Source organism: Euprymna scolopes, chromosome 14, assembly GCF_053919585.1.
Source record: "Euprymna scolopes isolate OS-2025 chromosome 14, ASM5391958v1, whole genome shotgun sequence".
NCBI lineage: Eukaryota > Metazoa > Mollusca > Cephalopoda > Sepiida > Sepiolidae > Euprymna > Euprymna scolopes.
The window spans coordinates 114,781,152-114,801,655 of record NC_136495.1 but is presented as its reverse complement, the minus strand read 5'-3'; the positions used below and the strand labels follow the sequence as shown (position 1 = coordinate 114,801,655).

At 37.9% G+C, this 20,504-nt stretch overlaps 1 protein-coding gene across 2 annotated transcripts in view; it reads right to left on the bottom strand.

The window, feature by feature from the left end:
* The window catches only part of LOC145293234 (uncharacterized), a 67,118-nt gene extending 56,535 nt beyond the window's left edge, over nucleotides 1–10,583 (bottom strand). For both annotated transcript variants that reach the window (XM_080139799.1, XM_080139801.1), the window contains exons 1-2: nucleotides 10,369–10,583; nucleotides 151–542 (exon numbers count right to left, since the gene is read on the bottom strand). In XM_080139799.1, the coding sequence (XP_079995925.1) occupies nucleotides 151–542; nucleotides 10,369–10,525 (549 nt within the window). In that variant the 5' untranslated portion in view covers nucleotides 10,526–10,583. The remainder of the gene's footprint in view (nucleotides 1–150; nucleotides 543–10,368) is intronic.
* Nucleotides 10,584–20,504: the final 9,921 nt, after the last annotated feature.

The following is a 20,504-nucleotide window of genomic DNA, read 5'->3' as shown; positions in this document are numbered from 1 at the left end:
TCTATGTGTATAGTAATACAAACCCTTTTTTTTTTAGGCATTCTCCCCCACCCTAAGAATCTAACCCCTATCACAGTAGCTCCTAATGATTCAGTGGATGAATAAAAGTTTAATGAAAAAAAAGTTTTGTTTTTTTTCATTAGTACTTACATTTTGTGTTATATAAATTCCTTGCGGAAGATTTGGGAACACCATGGACAAGTGATTCTGGAGTTGACGCTGACTTGGTGAATGGACAGGAGAAGATTTTAGAGACAGATTATGTTTTGTCTGCGTTGACGATTGTTGTTGGTGTTCTTGTTGTTGATGATGATGATGATGATGATGCTGTTGTTCATGCTGCTGCTGTTGCTGTAAAAATCCCAAATCTGTGGATGGTAGGGTGTTGAGATGATTGGGCACATCCTGTGAATCTATGAAAATAGTATCCGAGGAATCCGGACCATATGTTAGCTGCTCATTAGCACTACCGACACCATTTGGAACTGATCCGTAATTCGGGGACTGAAAATTGGCTGATTCTGAACTTCCATTATTGGTCACTGGTGAAGGAGGAAAAAAAAAAAAAGGAACAAAAAAAAAAAAACAATTTTATTCTTAAAAGATAAAATTAATTCATTAATGTTATTATCTAATTATTATTATTATTATTATTATTATATTATTATATTATTATTATTAATATATTATTATTATTATTATTATTAATATGTTATTATTATTATTATTATTATTATTATATTATTATCTCCATATATTAATCACAGAAAACCACAACATTCTCTATCTCGAATAAGCATGTTGCAATATTGCTTCCTCTTTTTCTCCGCATTTATCTCTTTCATCTGTTGTGAGACTATGGACACCCCACCCCAGCCTCTCACACACAAACACATACAAATACATACACAGCTGAGACCCCCAAAAAAGTTAAGTTAGGAAATAATTGACAATACAAAATGATGAGGAAGTAAAATAAGTGAGTAACAGTAAAAAAGCTAATGTATCCATTGAACATCCCAGACAGAATGGCGCATTGGCAATTAGTTGTTAGTTTCTGAGTGTTCAGTTGAAAACATCTGAAAAAGAAAAAAACAAATTTAAAACGAGCAGATGCTGCCAGTTCCAATAATCAACTGGGGGGGGGGGTGACTGAGAGAAAGCCCAGACATCTAGGATTTCCAGTCAAGAGTAGATATATTTAAGAGACAAGCAGATCAGAGGGCAGAGTTGATGTTTGAAATCTACTCTGGGAGATTGCCGAGAGTCCGAGAATCAATGATGGGAGAAGAATCTCAGTATTGAACAAAAAAAGATTGTTACTAGTGCCGACATGAACAACAACGATCGATGAACAACATTTGGGTGGTTTGCAACAACAACAGTATAATACACGCGCACACACTGAACACAACTATGTTATACCTAAAACTTTTATTGTTTTACCATAACAGGACCACTGAGACAATCATCAGGTAACACCTGCTGCCAATCTTTATATGTAGGCACATTTTCTTCAAGATTCAGTTCAAAGTTTTTTCAGCCTGTGTTGGCTCTGCCATCTTGCATGGCAGTGAGATGTGGGCTCTAAACACTTTTGATCTGCGGAAAGTCTGACATAATGATCACGCAACAATCAGGTGGATGTGCGGCTGCAGAATGAAAGGGTGCTTCTTTGTTATTAGAGCAAAATTCGAAAATCAAAATATTGAATTTCAAGTAAAACAATGGTACTGGGTAGAATGATAAAATTGTCGCCATAGAAAAGATGACATGATTCCATTTCCGTTTGATGATGATTTTCTTTTTCTGTTGCAGACCATCTACTAGTTGGCCAGCTGTGTACAAATCCCAAGAGCGATAGAAGTCGTCTATCATGTCTGAAACTGACACAATATTCAACGAGCGGGATTGGAAATGCGCTGCTGTACAACTCATGCTCTCTACTGATCCAAGTTATAACAACAGGACCATTGCCAGCGCCCTCAAAATGCATCGCTGGATTGCCACGAATAACAGGGACATGCGCAGGGTGATGAAAACAAAGGTTATGGTCTTTGGTGTGGTTTCAAGTGACTGAGGGCCACGTCATGCCACCCCACATCTTGAAAGTCAACACCAAAGTGTACTTGGATGTGCTACTGGGTGTGGGAACAGGACTTGGTGCTGGCCCACAAGTCCAAAAGAGACCAAAGCGTGGTTTCAGACTTCATCTATTGGCTACGACTTTGTACCCTTCTTTCACTGAACCCACTGGATCACTTCGTTTTGTCATACATTGAGAACATCACCAACATGGCCTCCCACAACACCAAAGTCAGCCTGATCGCCGCCATCCACTATGTATTTGCCAAGCTCCCGCCGGCACTTGTGGAAAAGGCAATCTCCCAGTTCTGGACTTGCATCGAGGCGGTGATTGAGACTGAAGGTGGCTACATTGAATAGATGTCAGCTCTACTACAAAATCAAGTTACCTGAATTGATGTCTTCAATAAGTGTTAAAATAAAGCTGTAGTGTTGTTTTCCTTAGGGCGACAAATTTATTGTTCCACCCTGTATATACTTAACTGTCATGTCGCATTGATGAACATATTCAAAAATTATGAAAAACGATAAGGTAGAAAATTAATTATTAATGAAAATAGTTTTCAAAGACAATTAGTGAACACCGAGTTTTGCTAAAAAAAGAAATTAGAGAGTTTGACTCATAACAAGGTAATTTTTTTTTTTAAATCTTATGCCAATTTAGCAAACCTCAATTTTCGCCAATTGTCTTCAAAAACTATTTTCGTTAATAATCAATTTTGTACCTTATCATTTTTCATAATTTTTGGATATGTTCATTACAGCTACATAACAATTAAGTAGATACCATTGGTTTTACTTGAAATTCTATATTTCAATTTTCAAATTTTGTTCTAATAATGAAGAATTACCCAAGAAAGAATCCCATCATGTTTCTATAGACTTGGTAATGTTGAAATTATGGAGGATGCCTTATATATACTCAGTTCTTTAGATGGTTTGGTCATGTGCAGCATAACACCTTTTGCATTAACCCCATAACACATCTGAATATCCTTGCCACAAGGAAGCATGATAAACTGAGGTAGACCTATGCTAAACATACACAGACAACATGAACTGGAACAAATAGATTGAGGATATTGCAAAAGCTGAAAATGGTTTTCCTTTACTGTGCTAGAAAATTATTCACACCTGAGAGTATCCTGCATCTCTACAAAGCTACCATTCGCTCATGCAGACAGTATTGTTGTCACATCTGAGCTGGTGAGTCTAGCACTAGTCTCCACTCTAATAGGTCCTGCACTGTAAACTAAGCTCCAGCAGCTGTCCCATCACCACAGTGTTGCATCTCTGTGCCTGTTTTACAAGTATTTTAATGAAACATACTCCTGACAAACCCATTTAGCAACAAAATCCCACCCCTTCACTGTAGAGATCCTTAGATGCTGGAAAGCCTTATACTGAAATATTTTTTTCCCCCCTCAGACGGCTGGACTTTGGAATTCTCTCCTTTCCCTGACTGTACAGACATGAAGAAGTTTAAATGTAATGTAAACCAATCTCGTGTAAATACGATCATAAATAGTAGCTCCTTATGTCTAAGTAGCAATATGCCTTGAGGGTGAACATTTGGGGGGGGGGGAGTCACCAAAGATAAGGGTTAATGAATGTAAGATGGCAGTGTAGCAATCATCATTGGTGTAGATTGGGTAGAATTTGATTATTCAACAAGAACTTGTTTATATTGGACTTAAAGACTGTCATATTGTAATTGGCCGAGACGCAGGTAAATGGAACAGTGTTCTACAAAGAAAGAAGCTTTATTCATGGAATCTGCATTTAGATTTTTTTTTTTTTTTTTTTTTTACAATGAGTCACAACTTATCAATGGCCGGAGGCCATTCGAGGATAAGGATTAATGAGAGTACAGTGGTTAAAAGGGAACATATCGTAATAATCATTAGTAGTGGGAATTTGGTAAATTGGATTACTTAAGGGGATGGCTTATCAAAAATTTGTTTATCTTGGACTTGAAGACAACCATATTATAGTCAGCTGGAAAGCAGGGAAACAGAAGAGAGTTCTATAGGTGCACAGTTCTAAGAAAGAAGCTTTGTTCATGGACTGTACGTTTAGGTTTAGGTACAGATAAAGAGTGGGGGAAATTATTGATAGTGATTTTAGTTAGATGAGTGTTTTTCATGAAAGTCAAGACCACAGGGGGGACCACAGATTAGAGCTCAGATGAGCACGTGCCATGAAAACAACAAAGCAGAGACAGGCTTGCAACGTCTTTTCTGTGGGGAAAAAGTTGCAGGGAAGGGAAAAGGGCATCCTCCACTAGGCTACAAAGTCTATTTTGAACTCTGTCAAGGCAGGATAAGCTGCTTCTAGCAGCTCCTGCCCAGATGTGGCAACAGTATTCCATCCTTGGACGTACTTGACTCTTATACAGGTAGAGAATTTCATCAGCAGTGAGATATCTACTGGAGATTTAGACAGATAGAGAAAACTTGATGATGGTTGTAGCTAGTCGATGAGTAAAAAAAAAATGCTGGCATGTGTTGGATGGTTTTGAGAGATTAATTTCCAAACTAACCTATTTCTGTCCAGGTCTTTATTTGTCCCTCTTTCTCTCAGGTCTATTGTTATCATTTCCTCCCATGTTGCCTTCTCCTCTGAACTGGACTTGCTACCTCAACTGACCCAATAATTTTCATCCATTTTTTTTCAACATGGCCATATCATTGAAGTCTCCTGTTCTGTATACATCTGTCTATACTGTCCAGATTTAATGTTCCTCTGAGGTCATCAGAACTAAGCCCGTCTTCAATACTCATTACACATACGTCATATCATTATCACTTTTCTCCATGCACTGCATGTCCTCAACCCTCATTAGCCAGGTTTCATTTCCATACAGCATACACATGCCTGATAGACTATTCTTTTGGTCGACAGTGATAACGCTCTGCTGGTTAGTAATGACGGACGTTTCCTGAACTTACTCCATCTATTGTCTTGCAATCACACTAGCACCTGCTCCATCCAGTGCTCCGATGGTATCACCTCAGTAACAAAACTTCTCGACAATTTCAATAGATCCACAAAGAAAATAATAGTTTTGGATAAGGGTTGAAATTAGTTACATCTCTCCCTCCCACACCCCCTTCTTTCATTCATTCATTACAGTATTCCTTCTCCCCCTCCCCCCCATGATTGAAGTTTCTAGATTAAAGTCATATCAAGCCGCACACTTATTTTCATCCATTCAGTGACTATCCACTAACTGTATATATATATATATATATATATATATATATATATATATATATGTCAGGTCATGTCATATTTTGTATGTCAGATCATGTCATATGCTACTGGTACCATGTAACCCAGTACTACCTGCCTCATGGTCGGGTCACCGGCGACTAAACTGGTTCCCCCACCAGACTTGTTTGGTGAGGAGGGCGGCTAGTCTCCCTGAAGGATTAAAAACAAGACCTTTCAAAGGGCGAATGAACTCTTTTTCTGGGTCAACGGCCAACTAGCACCGTGTATATTTGTATGTGTGTATATGTGTATTGGGGTAGAGAGGGCTCCCGTAAGCCGTGGTGAAGGCAACCTTTCTAGGAGAAGCAAATCTCTGATTTAAAAAACCATAAAGCGGAAGACCAGTACCCGCATTAAGCTGGTCTGCAGTTTAATTTGTTGCTGGCTATCTTGCTCTTGCTTGTTGCTGGATCTCAACATTTTGAACCGAGAGAGAGACTTAGCTGTCGTACAAAGCTAAGACTTTGTAACATCATATTTGTATAGATACTCCCTCAGACATTTGGGCTCATGGATTTTAAATGTCTGAGGGAGTGGCACTCGTCTGACAAGACGTTGCAATCATCATATATATATATATATATATATATATATATATATATATATATACAGCATAATCACATTGACATGCCAGTTCTCATCAGATCACCGAAGTTAAGCAATGTTAAGCTTGGTCAGTACCTGATGGGTCATTATCATATTGTATGAATCCGAAGATTCTATTCGTTGACATTGGTTTCCTCAATATTTTTCTAGTCAGAATTCTTTCTAGAAAGACATCGGAGATTATGGGAGGGACCACATGAAGGTTGCCAACATCCTAAGTGAAAGTGATTTTTGTGGAATGAACTGGATTCAAACTTGGAACATCCAAGTCGTCAGTCCATGTCATTAACAACTAGACCGCCATTACTTCCCACTAGATGGGTGACCATGATGGGAATACCAAGTGATGTACATAGTAGGATGTTGACACCTCCCTGCAAGAACTACAAAAACCTAACGTCGCCATTTCTCCTGACCTGGATATACATGCAAATGGGAGCCAGTTGTGAGTTTAATATTCCCTTGACACTGCCTTCCTTGGAGAAAGCTAGTTCAACCCGCCTGGGGTAAATGTTGCTGGTTATCCACTACCCCTCACCCTGTTCTCTCTTTCTCCTCCCAAGTTAGGGTTAGGGTTATCTCCCAATTTTCTAGTTCAACCAAACTACTATACACTAGCAGAAATGAATGAGGATAAACAAATGTTTTGGCAATGGATTTAATTTATGTGTCCCATCTCAGATCAGGAGTAAAGGTCAGACCTAGAAGCTTGTCAAAACATGGAGCCTCCCCAAGAGGAGAGCCATTTATTTCAAATGATGCCAGACAGGGATCAGAGCAATGATGTTGTAACGATAGAAGCTTGGTTTTAGATGCATTAAAATTTACCAGCCACCTCTTTCCTCATTGTACCATTGTCGCTCGTTTTTCAATGCTCTCCACAGTGACTTGGTCCACAATACATTATAGTCTACATTGCACTGTAGAGAACCTACTGTTGATTTTATAAAATTATTTTTATATAATGGCTTGAATTAAAGTTTAAAATGCAAATCAAGTATCAGAGTTAAATTGTGCTCTAAACAAAAACATTTATTTCGAATAAGCCCCTATCATATCAAAGAGCCTATTGTTCATTTTATATGTTGGGTCTTTCTGCTTGTGTGGTAATAAAACGTCTACAATGCATTTGTGACGTTAGGTTGTGTAAAATGTTAACTTTAGTCAAAATCGCCTGTTCCTTTTCTTATAGGATTTTTTTTTAATTATCAATTTTTGATACTTATTGAAGACATTCCGATACAACACCTACCTAAAAAATACTGGCAGACACAAAGTACATTTGTGTGAAATTTCGCAAAAACTGGTCCGGCCGTTTAAGAGTCCATAGAGAACAAACTCACACAAAGTTCCTTTTATATAATAATAGTAGAAATTCTATGCAGCCCTCTTTTCACTTCCCCTCTGACATCCACATCTCTATCATCCCCTTTTATCTCTTAATTACAATCTGTCTCTTGTAGAAAAATGTCCAAATAATACCATTTCAGGCATTTCTGCTTTATTTTGAAATTTCTGTTAAAAAAAAAAAAATGAAATATTAGTCTACTTAATGTGTTTTTGATGCGAGTTTAACTTTTATACCTTGTGTTGGGTCCACTTTTCCATTTTTTTTTTCTTATTTGTACATTGTCAGATTTTATCATATTTTATGCCATATCCCTATTTTAAATAAAGTCAATTTTTTTACCCCTTTATTAAGTCACTAGGCGGCAGGGGGGTACCCGGCGTTGCCCGGGTGTTTAAAGGTGTGTGTGTGTGGTGGGGGGGTAGATAAAAAAAAAACATTGGCCGGGTGTTTGGAGGTGTAAAAGAAAAAAAAAAGTTTTAGTAGAAAGGTAGGCTTGAACCCCGAACCTTTGATGCGGAGGTGGAAAGGAAATGGGGGGAAAAAAACCTGCGACCTAACCATCTCGACCATGGGAATAGATGAATTGATAAATGTGTTAAGTTGACGTTTATAAAGCGAAAATAACAGGTGCGAGAATGTTAAGTCGCATGATGTTTGACCTAGTTTTGTGCTGGAAGCCAGTTTCTGTTTTCCCTACTATGCGGCGATCAAAAAATATCTCGAAAATAGCTTGTAAAAGTCGGGTAAATTAAAGATAGCTGTGACCCGAGTTCCTTAGTCGTAGATATTATTATTTACACAGCATATAAAAAGTTTTAAGAAGGAGCGAGCCAACCGAGAATCACGGCCAAAAAAGCCTTTTGTAGACATACACAAAAAGCGAACACACATACATACACACATTTTCGCTTTTATATATATATAGATGGTCATAAAACTGTAAGCAATAGACAGAGGCTACTAAGTTAATTAGGGAATGCATAAAACTTAGGAACATCACGATAGTTAGACAGTATACAACTCCGGAAATATGACAGTGATACATGTTCATTCGCACAATTCTGAGGCAGCACGTTCAGGACTGCAGAACACAACGTGAAAGGAGATCACCAGTACATCTCTGAGCAAATACCAGTGTGATTATGCAGTTTAATATGAATATATATCGTTGCAGGTTTGGTCTGTTCAGCTGCAGCACAGGGCAATGTTTAAGCATTGCGATGGGGGAAAGGATCATGAAATAATCTGTAGGCAACAGAAGCAACTATTACAGTCTGGCGAGTAGCAGATCTAATTCAAGCAGATCATATACTCCAGAGGGAACAGGGTTGCAGCAGGAAATATGTAGTATATATCTGATGGCACCACACTGTAGATGCTCAAGAGAATCAGAGAACACCTTGCCAACTCCAGGGAACAGTAGGAACCTGTATTCCAAGTGGGGACGAATAATTGCCTTGTCAGCAAATGTCATACAATATTAACTTCTAAATTCATTAATTGATCATTTTATATTTTTAACAATCAGTATTATATATCAATTAATAAACCATCATCAATGGATCTGAGGTTATCTCATTAGCATCGGACAAAGTCAAACACTTTGCCAGAACCTTTCCAATAATTTTACTCTATATGATCAGGGTCGCTATACCTCCACATTTCCTCCTGTGTCTGTTAACACGCTATTTGACATACAAATATCTGTGCATGATGTTGCCAAGTTAATCAAAAACCCTGATTCTAGTAAAGCAACTGGCCCTGACGGCATTCTTATTATATTGCTCAAAAAACTTCAACCAGAACTGGCTCCCATACTTACAAAGCTGTTTAAGCATTGTCTTAAACAGAATTGCTTCCCAACATACTGGAAAACCTCATCAGTATGTCCCATATTTAAAAATTCAGATGATAGGTTATCTCCCTCTCAATAGAGACCAATCAGGCTCCTGTGTGTCATGCTGGAATGTGTGCTAAATAGAGAAGTAGTCAACCACCTCAGCAAAAATAACCTCCTCAGTGACATGCAATATGGTTTCCGTTCTGCTAGATCTACAGCAGATGTGCAAACAGTTATATCTCATAGGATTAGCAAATCTCTTGACGGAGGCTTCCTTTCTCTTGACATATTAAAAGCCTTTGATAGGGTATGGCAAAAAGGTCTACTCCACAAAATCTCCAGCTATGGTATAGCTGGAAATGTCTTTTCAATTATTAATTATTTCTCTCTGATAGATTCATTAGAGTAGTGGTTGATGGGCAGAAATCAGAAGTCTACCGTATTAATGCTGGAGTCGCTCAGGGGTTCAATTCTGGGCCAAACTCTCTCTCTGATCTACATCAATTATCTCCCAAATCACATCCTAAGATCATTCGTAGACATTTATGCTGACAACGCCGCCTCCTTCCCCAATGTAAACAGAAAACAGTAAAATCTCCGAAAATGTTCAAATGTATTCTAATCAGTAAATGTCAGCACGTTACTTACGGAAAAACGGTAAATTAAACTGTAGAAAGCGCCTGTTAAGCAACACAAGTTCTATAATTGAATCCTCCCCACCGCCAAAAAAGAACGAAAAACATAAAAATGTTTGGTGTTTATGTTTTTAAACCGCATTAAAAACTACGTAAGACAAAAAAATTTTTTTCAAAAAATCACCACCACCCCTAAAAGTACTATAATATATATATATATTTTTAATTGTTTTAGACAATTTTCTCTTCGAATTTTAAATTATCAACCAACGCTTTAAAATAAGTCAAAACACAAAAGAGTTGTTTAGATAGGTAGAAGAAGAGTTATCTTGCCTTTGGTAACATTTATTTGTTATATATTTGTAGTTTAGGTTGTTGTTTTTTAAACCTCTTTTTCGTTTCGTCGTCTATTGTAAAACATATCCATCGGAGGTTACATCGGCAGAAACGTTGTAAATATAAAAACGAAGATGGGAATAAATAGCAGTGCGAATAATAAAATCTAATGTTTGTTTATGACACGATTACGAAATGAAAAAAAAAAAACAAGCTAAAAGCAAGAAATACGAACTTACTTTCGCACCAGATCTTCCGATGCCAAACTCGCAAATGGCTTCTAAGATTGGTATTCGATCTGTGATATCGAACGTTTCGACCGCAGACATTACATAGGGCATCTTGGGCGTTTAATTCAGTAAAATAATTCCACACTATACAAGTTTTCCTTCTCATATTTGTGTTTCTCCTTTTGCTGTTAGGCGATTACCGGTGTAGGGACATACTAAAAATAGGAATGGAGAATCAAGCAACGAAATACTTTATTAATTCAATAAAGAATTGAATTTTAAAAAGTAAATAAAAATAAGCAAAGTTATTACCCATATTTTAATTCAACGCATTTAGTATAAGCTATATGTCTCTATATATTTAATCAAAATTGTAATGTGTTAAATATTGTCGAGTATTATTTTCATAAAACAAGAAAAGACAACAAGCACATATCACCGGACAAATACAAAAATTTCATTGTAAACAGCGGAACGCAACGCTCATAATTTATTGGTATTTTTCGTTATTGTAATATATCGCTATATGGTAATAATTCAATATTTACACTTTGTAAAGTAGAATAAAACTTGTAAAATAAAATACGTATAAAATACGTTTATAAGTCAAATTACAACGCAATATTATGTAAAAATAAATAAATAATATTTATTTATTTGCTTAAAATAATAAATATTGTGTTAATTTTCTTTATCACACTAAAAACTTAATTTAAATTGGGTATTGTTTATTATCGGCACCCTTTAGGGTACTTGTTTAGTTTGATCAAGACATTAAAAAATAAAAATATTAAAAAAAAAAAAAAAAAGAATTATATTGTACGTACCCGTTATGGAATAAAGTTTTTATACAAAAAAAAAAAAATCACTTAATTTGATCAAATAGTTTTCTTTTTTACAGAGGAAAATCAAATTTGAATGATATCGATCGTGTTGCGGCTATCTTGCTTATTTCGCGAACGAGGAGGAGGAGGAGGAGGAGGAGGAAGAGGTGCTGCCTTTAAACGAAAAAGTGATTAACAAAGGACAAAATGAAAAATGAATTTAATCTAGGTATTTGTTCTGCCCATGTTTCAAAATAATCTCGTCAAATTTTGACAACCTTTAAGCGATGATTGGAGCTACCTCCCCTAGCGCCCCCTCCTTATCTGCGACATAAACAAGATGGCCGCGATACAATCGATCTCATTAAAATCGGGTCGTTTAATTGTTATGTACTTCCATTTCTTGTCATAAATAATTTTATCAAGAATTCTTCATAAGTTTTAGTTTCGGTTTCGATTATAACTGATGGCACTCAAGCCATCTCTTTTTTTATAAATAATTTTATCAAGAATTCTTCATAAGTTTTGGTTTCGGTTTCGATTATGGCTGAAGGAACTCAACGAAATAAAAACTTATGATATATATATATATATATATATATCATGAGTTTTTATTTTGCTAATGCACCCAAGTCATATGGATATATATTTTTTTATTTTTAAAATCACAACTTTATAACGTATAAAAATCGATAGAACATTAACTCTATAATAATATATACGAAATCTGCGAGAATTAAAATATCATATTTAAATATACTTTATGACTGGATTACGCCGGTCGTTCTTGCTAGCTTAGATAAATACTTTTGCAGTTTTAACAAAAAAGCTACAATAATATTAGAACGTCTCCATTTACACTGAACATCTACAGAATGCCAACATCAATATATTACATATGAATGAGTCCCCTGTGGAATTTCTACGGGTCCCGCTAATGAAATATTGAAATAATAGAAGTCACCAGGTAACAGGTGCTACCTAAAGCATAAACAGAATTTTATGTTATGATAAATGAGAAATACAAAAAGTTATAAGAAAACAATTTTATATAAGAAATAAAAATAGAAGAATTATTTTAATCTTAGTAAATATTCAACACGTGTTTAGGTAAAGAAGTTTAGTGAACATTAATTACAAATTAAAACGTTCATTTTGTGAAAATGTGTATATTTGTGTATTTGACAATGTGGCATTGTGTATGTGTGTTCGTTACCTTTGTTCTTGTAGTTCATATATATATATATTTATATATATATATTTATATATATATATATATATATATATATATATATATATGTGTGTGTGTGTGTGTGTGTGTGTGTGTGTGCAAGTTATAAAGACCGGGTACATGACTCATGGAGTCCTTTTCCTTTCGCCACTATCAGCCCCAGAAGTGCAGGAGACGGTTTGTATAAAATGCATCCTTGGATTCCTTTTTGTTGGGTCGGCTGATGATATCTCGATGTCTCCTTGTTTTAAGAGAGTTTCCAACTTTGCACTGGTTTATTACTTTCATGAATAGGTGTTACTTTATTTTTGGTTTGGAAATATTTCCATTGGTTGAAAATTATCTGATTTAACACCTTCATGTTAAAACTTACTAGCTTTGAGAAATGAGGATAAAAGCAAATTCCAACAAAGCAAAGAAGGAGAGTGTGTAAGTGTAATGAAGAATAAAGACCTTTTAAGATATTAGAAAGGTTTTATTCAACATAAAATTCAGCAGGTACAACAACATGGTCGGTAATGAACGACTAAGCTGGGAAAAGGCGCCAATTTAGTTCTATTTGTAAACATCTGGTGCGCATGCGCTCTAGCGCTCTAAACTCACAACACTCTCCACCACATTTTATTTATATTTCGGGTTGCAGGTGATCTTCCTTCCTCTTTTTGTTGCTTCTGGAAGAAATTTGAAAACGCATTTCTTCGAGTCAGACTGTTGCTGCTGCTCTTCTATTTCTAAACACTTTGTTTTGTTGACTGGAGAGAAAGATTCTCCATTTGGTGAGGTATTATTCTTTGGGGTCTCCTCTTGATCAATCAGCTCTGGTTCGCGGATGTTTGATGGAGTAGTAGAGTCTGGTGATGTACCATGATCAGGGGAGACAGTAGATTCCATGTTTGTAGAGGAGGGGTCAGTGACAGGAGTGGGGGCTAGGTCTTCTGTTGAGACTGTTGACTGACCGCCGTCAGGGAAACGAATTCTGGCAAAATTGGGAGTTGCAGATATTATATCTACTGGTTCCACTAGGGGATCTGACTTGTGTTGGCGGACAAACTTCCTAAGGAGGGCCGGTCCTCCTTGCAGCCACTCGGGTAAGGTATATCCGGTGCCCGATCTTCTGGAAAAGTTAAACATTCTCTCGTGTGGGGTTGAGTTAGTTGCTGTACAAAGTAGCGATCGAATAGAGTGCAAAGCTATGTCGAGTACTTCATGCCAGTGACGTTCGTCCAATTGCCTGGTTTTGAGTGCAAGTTTGATCGTTTTCCAAATTGTGCCATTTACTCTCTCACATTGTCCATTGCCGATTGGATGGTATGGAGTTGAGTGGGTAATCACAACTCCATGTTGCCAGAGAAACTCTTTTAGTTCACATGAAATAAACTAACTTCCTCGATCACTATGGATGGAATCTGGGCAGCCAAAAAAGGTAAATAAATTCTGGAGACAATTTATAACAGTTTTTGTTGATATGTCCTGACATGGATAGACAAAAGGATAGCATGAATATTCATCTACAATCACGAGTAGGTATTTGAGATTATTCGTAGATGGTTTCGGTCCCATGAAATCTATTGAAAGACGTTCAAAGGGGGATCGGGAATGGATTAATCGACCTGATGGAGGTTTGAAGAACCTTGGTTTTAGTTCAGCACATATTTGACATTCAGCGCAGGTGCGCTTAGCATCTTCCATGGAGAATGGTAGATTCTTCTGCCTCACAAAGTGATAGAATCTCGCTACTCCAGGATGACAAAGTGCTGCGTGCAGGTCCTTTAGTGATAATGAGCGCGAAGCAGAGCATGATCGAGAAAGGGTATCTGCAGAGTTATTAAGAGAACCTGGTCTATATACTATCTCATAAGAATAGTTTGAAAGTTCAAGTCTCCACCGAAGCAGCTTTTTTTTTTTATTTTTTTATTCAATTTTCACCCCAAACAAGGCACAGTGCCACTTTGAAGTAGGGGGCTACTATCAGGGACTTAATTAGTGGGGTCATTATGAAGGGAGATGAATAGAAAGATGTTTGTTGACATTACACTTGAACTTCTGCATATCGTTGCAGTTGGGAAAGCAGAATCCTGGAAGGGAGTTCCAAAGAACCGCAGTTCTGGGGAAGAAACTATTGGAGTAAAAGGCTTTCTTGTACCTAGGGATCTCTACTGTAAAGGGATGAGACTTAGTAGCTTGTCGGGTTTGTCGGGGGTAGTTACGTCGGGGAGGTACAAGTGTTTGCAGTTCGTCAGAGCATTCACCATTGAAGTATTTGTAGAACAGGCAGAGGGATGCAACATCTCGTCGATGGGACAGAGGCTGAAGCCTAGATGACAGTTCAGGACCTATCAGGTTGGCGACTCTCTTTTGAACCCTGTCCAGGAGCGAGAGACAAGAAGCAGATGCACCAGCCCAGATGTGACAACAGTACTCCATACATGGGCGAATGGTTGCCTTATAGAGGTATAGGATACTGTCAGGCGTAAGTAGTTTTCTAGCACGGTAGAGGGAGCCAACCTTCCTTGCAGCAGCCTTGGCAATGCTCTCAATGTATCTATTCCAGTTCATATTCCCTGTAAACGTTAGGCCGAGGAGTTTAAAAGAAGTACTTTCAGGTAATGTGTTCTTGGCCATTGCTATTGGTGGTAGAGTAGGTTTCTTGTAGTTATTGAAGGAAACAAGCTTAGTCTTAGCAGCATGGAATGTGACCAACCATTTTTGTCCCCATTCCACTACGGATTGGAGGTCACCCTTATCGTTTTTAATACGATTTGGTGTCTGCGTGTTGAACATAAATGATGCAGCCTGTTGGTCAGTAATAATGGTAAAGTGTCGATCGAGTAAGAGGTCACGCCATTTACGCACAGATTCTACAATGGCTGCCGATTCATGTTCCACTGCTGAATGTCGACGCTCTGATTGCATTAGGGTTCTGGAAAAATATGCTACTGGACGTCCATTCTGGGAAAGGCAGGCTACTAATGCTGTCGCAGACGCATCAGTTTCTATTGTAAAAGGAATTTCGTCCTCAATGGCTGCAACCGAAGCCTTGCAAATTTCATCTTTCATGGCTGAAATTGATTTTTGAGTTTCTCAGTGATAGGAAAGGACGTAATCTTTAATAAAGGTGAAATCCGATCTGAGAAATTCTCTATCCATGGTGAATAGTATGAGAAGAGACCTAGAGCCCGCCTGAGTGACTTACTGCAGTTCGGAATCGGTAATTCTTTTAGTGGTGTAAGTCTGTCTGGATCAGGACTGATTGTTCCATTTTCCAATAAGTGCCCTAGAAACTTTAGTTTGGTTATACCATATTCACATTTTACAGGGTTTAGTTGCAGATTAAGACGGTTGACAACCTTTCTAAAAACTTCCATATTTTCGTTTAATTCTTTATTAGTTTTTCCTCCGATGACAATGTCATCAATGTAGGCAAATGTACCTTGGAGTTCATGTTCTTGAATCAGATTATGCATAATACGTTGAAACACAGCTACTGAGTTCGTTAGCCCAAAAGGTAACCTAGAAAACTCGTATAGTCCTCTGTCAGCTTCAAATGCTGTGTAAATTCTCTCGTCTACGTATAGGGCATTGATAATATGCAGACTTCAGGTCCAACTTATTGAAAATTTTGTACTGTGATAGTTGGCGTATGATATCCGAAATTTTGGGAAGCGGAAAAGCATCCAAAAGTGTAAACCGATTTATAGTTGCAGAATAGTCAACGACCATGCGACGCTTATGTCTTTCATTTCTAGTTACTAGTACTTGAGCTCTCCATGGGGAATTCGATTTGATTATGATACCTTCTTTTAATAATTTTTGTATCTCATTCCGGATAAATTCGCAGTCCGATGCTGAGTAGTTTCTGCTTTTTGTTGCGATGGGTTTACAATTCTTTGCTAAATTAGCAAAAAGAGATGGTGGCTCGATTTTCATCTGAGTGACGTTACAAATCTGTAAAGATGGTATCTTTCCGTTATAATGGAATTCCACCCGGTTATGCAATTGCATGAACTCTTGTCCTAGTATAATTGGAGCACACAAGTTAGGAAGGATAGATAGACGCATATTAGTGTAAATTTGTCCATTAACAGCGATGGACGCAACACAGTGTCCTAAGGTTTTGCTCGTGAGATTCGAGGAAGCCATGCTTACCGTATCATTAGAAGGTAATATACTAAGGCCGAGTGATCTCACGATGTTCATTCGTATAAAGTTATGAGTGCTTCCACTGTCTACCATAGCTTTCAAACAGGTACTATTAATTGCTGCATTTACTACAGAATATTATGTGCATGGAGTGCATTGGGATGACGCAGTGAGGGCAATATATGCAGAACTAGTCCTGGTATTATAAGTTGTTTGTTTTATTTTAGATCGGCAGACTTTCCACATTTAAGGCAGTCAGCATTCCGAGCTGGGCAAATATTTCGAGAATGATTTTCTCGTCCACAGAATTGGCATCTGGCGAAGTGAGTCGCCTGATTATTTCTGGAAACAGCAGCACATTCATTAGTTAGTTCCAAACTAGAGTTATTTTCAGATTCATCTGCATGAATAGATGCCTTTGCTACAATTGATGTGTCATAAGCTGCTGCATTATGTTGGGCCATTTCTAGACTTCATGCAGTTGCTACGGCATGATCTAGGTTAATTTCAAAACTTTCAAGTAATCTCTGCCTAATAGTTGAGGAAGTGAGACTTGTGATAAATGCGTCACGTATCGCTAGCTCTGCATGTTGAGAGGCAGTAACATCTTCAAATTTACAATCCTTAAAAAGATTCTTTAGTTTTAGGAGAAACTTATCAATAGATTCACCTTGATCTTGTTTCCTAGTGGCGAGAAGGTGACGAGCAAACACAGAATTTACCGGTTTTACATAGGTTGCTTGAAGGATGCTAATAGCCCTCTCGAATGTTGAACAGTGAGATATAAGAGAATAGACCTTCGGTGAGATGAAATTAATCAGAATACTTAACTTATTCGGGGGATTTTGAGGATGAGCGACTGTGAGAGAGTCGATGCAGTTGATGAGGGTACGATACCAATGATTCCATTCATCAGCGGTTGTATCTGACGATCCTTCGAATTTACCAGGTCTCAGTATAGCATCCATTGTTGTTGTTAATTTTTAATTTTATGTTGAATAAATTGTAATGAAAAATAAAGACCTTTTAAGATATTAGAAAGGTTTTATTCAACATAAAATTCAGCAGGTACAACAACATGGTCGGTAACGAATGACTAAGCTGGGAAAAGGCGCTAATTTAGTTCTATTTCTAAACATCTGGTGCGCACGCGCACTAGCGCTCTAAACTCACAACAGTAAGTAATTAAGGCTTTTTGCATTTTAGCGTTCATAGGAATCACTTTACGATTCAATCATCACACAATCATTGTTATCATCCTCACAGTGTTATCTTACCATCCACCTTACAAACTTCATAACCCTTATAATTGAGTGACTTTTGAACATTAATAAGAGGTGAATCATTAGTACTCTGTTTTTTCTATCTGCTAGTAGTCCTTTTGCTGGGTGTTTGGGAATATTTTATAAATATATTGTTGCAGGTTAGTCACATTCCAAAAGACATCTTGTATGGAGAGCTGGTCTCTGGAACACGCCCAATCGGACGACCAACTGCACTACAAGGACATCTGCAACAGAGACCTGAACACTTGTGGCATTCAGCTACAAGATCTCGAGTCAGAGTCATCAGATCGCACAGCCTGGCAAGCAAAGGTTAAGGACGGCATCAAATTAACAGAAAAGAAGAGAGAAAGGATCTGGACAGCAGGAAAAGCTCGATCAAGAGAAGTGAGGAAACTGGAACCTGGGAAGTGTGGGATGATGTCATATGGATTAAAGTGGTTGTCTCTGAGGTGTAATGAGATGCCTCGGGTAGGTCCAGTCTGTGTATACATGGCTCAGGGCTGAATTGACAAGAACAAGTAAGGATTTCGACATACACTGAAAAAGGCAGGATGTAGAAGGGCATTGGAAAAGGAGCTGGAGTTGGTGATTGCAGAAGAAACCGGAAATGGAGAGGCAGGTTGAAGTAGGAGCCGTATGAAAGAGCTGGAGCAGGAGCTGCTGCAAAGAGTTTGAGTAAATGCCTCAAGAAGGAGCTAGAGGTAGTGAGCTGTTGCAGACACTGAAGGAAAGAGCCGGAGAAGGAAGTGGGAGTAAACTGGTCAAGCCAGCTGGATCAGAGGTTTGCAAAGGAGTTGGAGCTGAAGAAAAAGTTGTGGTAATATATGCCAAAGGTCAGTGGGCAAGGAAACAGTTCTAAGTGTCAAGGTTAAGGAGCAAAGGCCACCCCCATAAGCACAGTTAAAATGAACACTCCCCTTATTGTGCATTGGTGACTGCTGCTGCTACTGCTGCTGATGGTGATGGTGATGCTGATACAATGCTTTAAATGAAATCTGATTGGTTGGTTGAGAAAGAAAGTGTGTTGATTTCTGTCAAGGCACTTAAGCATTAAACATCCCGAGGGGGGGGGGGGTCAAGTTATGAAGAGAATTAGCATGACAAGGGTTAAGATGGTCAATGATTAAATATTTGTTTTTTATAGGTGTGCTCAGTCATAAAACAGGTGTTGGCATGACAAGGCCCTCTCCTTGGATAATTGATCATATCAATTACAAATGTTATGAGGATAAGTAAGAAAAACGAAGATATGTTGAAAATCTACACACAGGGATGGCTAAAGTGAGTAGTGCAAGTGTTTCTGTACTTTATGAAATCAGTGATGCAAGTTAGTGTTCGAAGGCAGCAATGCAGATGTTGAGTGTAAGTGGATTTGCACTGTTGGGAAAAACTGTGGGGCAACTGAGTTTTTGCTGTAGTTGAAGTCCGTGGTGTAAGTGAATCAGCCATGTTGAAAGGTGTCGAGTGTAAGTGAGCTGGCATGGTTGTTGGTGCACGTTGTCTGTTAGCGTGTCTATAAATTTGTAACATAATCCCCCATTGAGGAGCGTTAGAACTACGCTGAGGTAGCTTTGTATTCCCGGGTGACGCCAGATAACCCAAGGATTTAAGATAGAGAATATAAATATAGATATATTTTAATTCACTGTCAAAATGGATATATTTGTTTTTTTTGGGGGGGTTGGAAGAGCTGACATATTTTGTTATTTGGGAAAAACTCAACAACAGGAAATGCAAAGATGTTAGACGAACATATTGTACTGGCTGAGTGATGGTTGATGACCTCGAGGTTATGTGATTTTTAGTCTTGAATGGGGTCTCAGATCGTTGGGGCTTAGCGTGATTTGATTGGCTGGGGAGACTTCCACCCCATCCACATTGGGTCGATGCGCTCTAAAATTAAACACATTGCTCGTTGAATTCGGGGAGAACAGGTTGTATAAACCCGCCATTCCCTGGAGAGAGGACCCCTCCCCACCTCATCTACCCATCGGTCGCTGCCTGTGAAGAGAGTTGAGACTTTGAAAAGAACTTACAAAATCTGAATGAGAATTGTAAAAACATTTTGTACATAATTTTGTGAAAATTAAGCTTCTGTAGATAGACTACAATCGTTTGTCTTTCTTCCTGCCTGCTGCTTCGATATTCACTCTCAGCATACTAGATTTATGTAACAGCCTCAGAGGAGTCTAGACGACACGTGCCGAGAATCCAGAGAAATAAGAGTCCTAACCACCTCCTCGAAGGAGGCGTTACAATTGGTTGTATCGTTCAGATTGATCAGTCCTTTTGTTGTTAATGAACCAAAGTTCAATTGTCAAAATCGAGGGAGCATTGTGGTCAAAGTCAAGTATGCAGGTGAGATCAAATGATTGTCAGAGCTCGAGTGTCTGCAAATAGATTTCCTTATAAAAAGACGACTTTTTTCTAAAAGATGTTCTGAGCAGGATAAAGTATATTTACAAAGAAATTAAAGCAATAGTGCTTTGTACTACGAAGTGTTTACAAGCAGTTGAAAAATGAATAAATAGGAAGGTGGTGTTAAATAAAGACTTGTAAATTAGCAAAGGTCTTATTCTCAAACATAAGATAATTTTTTTTCTTTTATGCTTGTATTAAGTGATCTTACGGTTAAATTATAAAGCTTCAAGTTTGTACATTTTT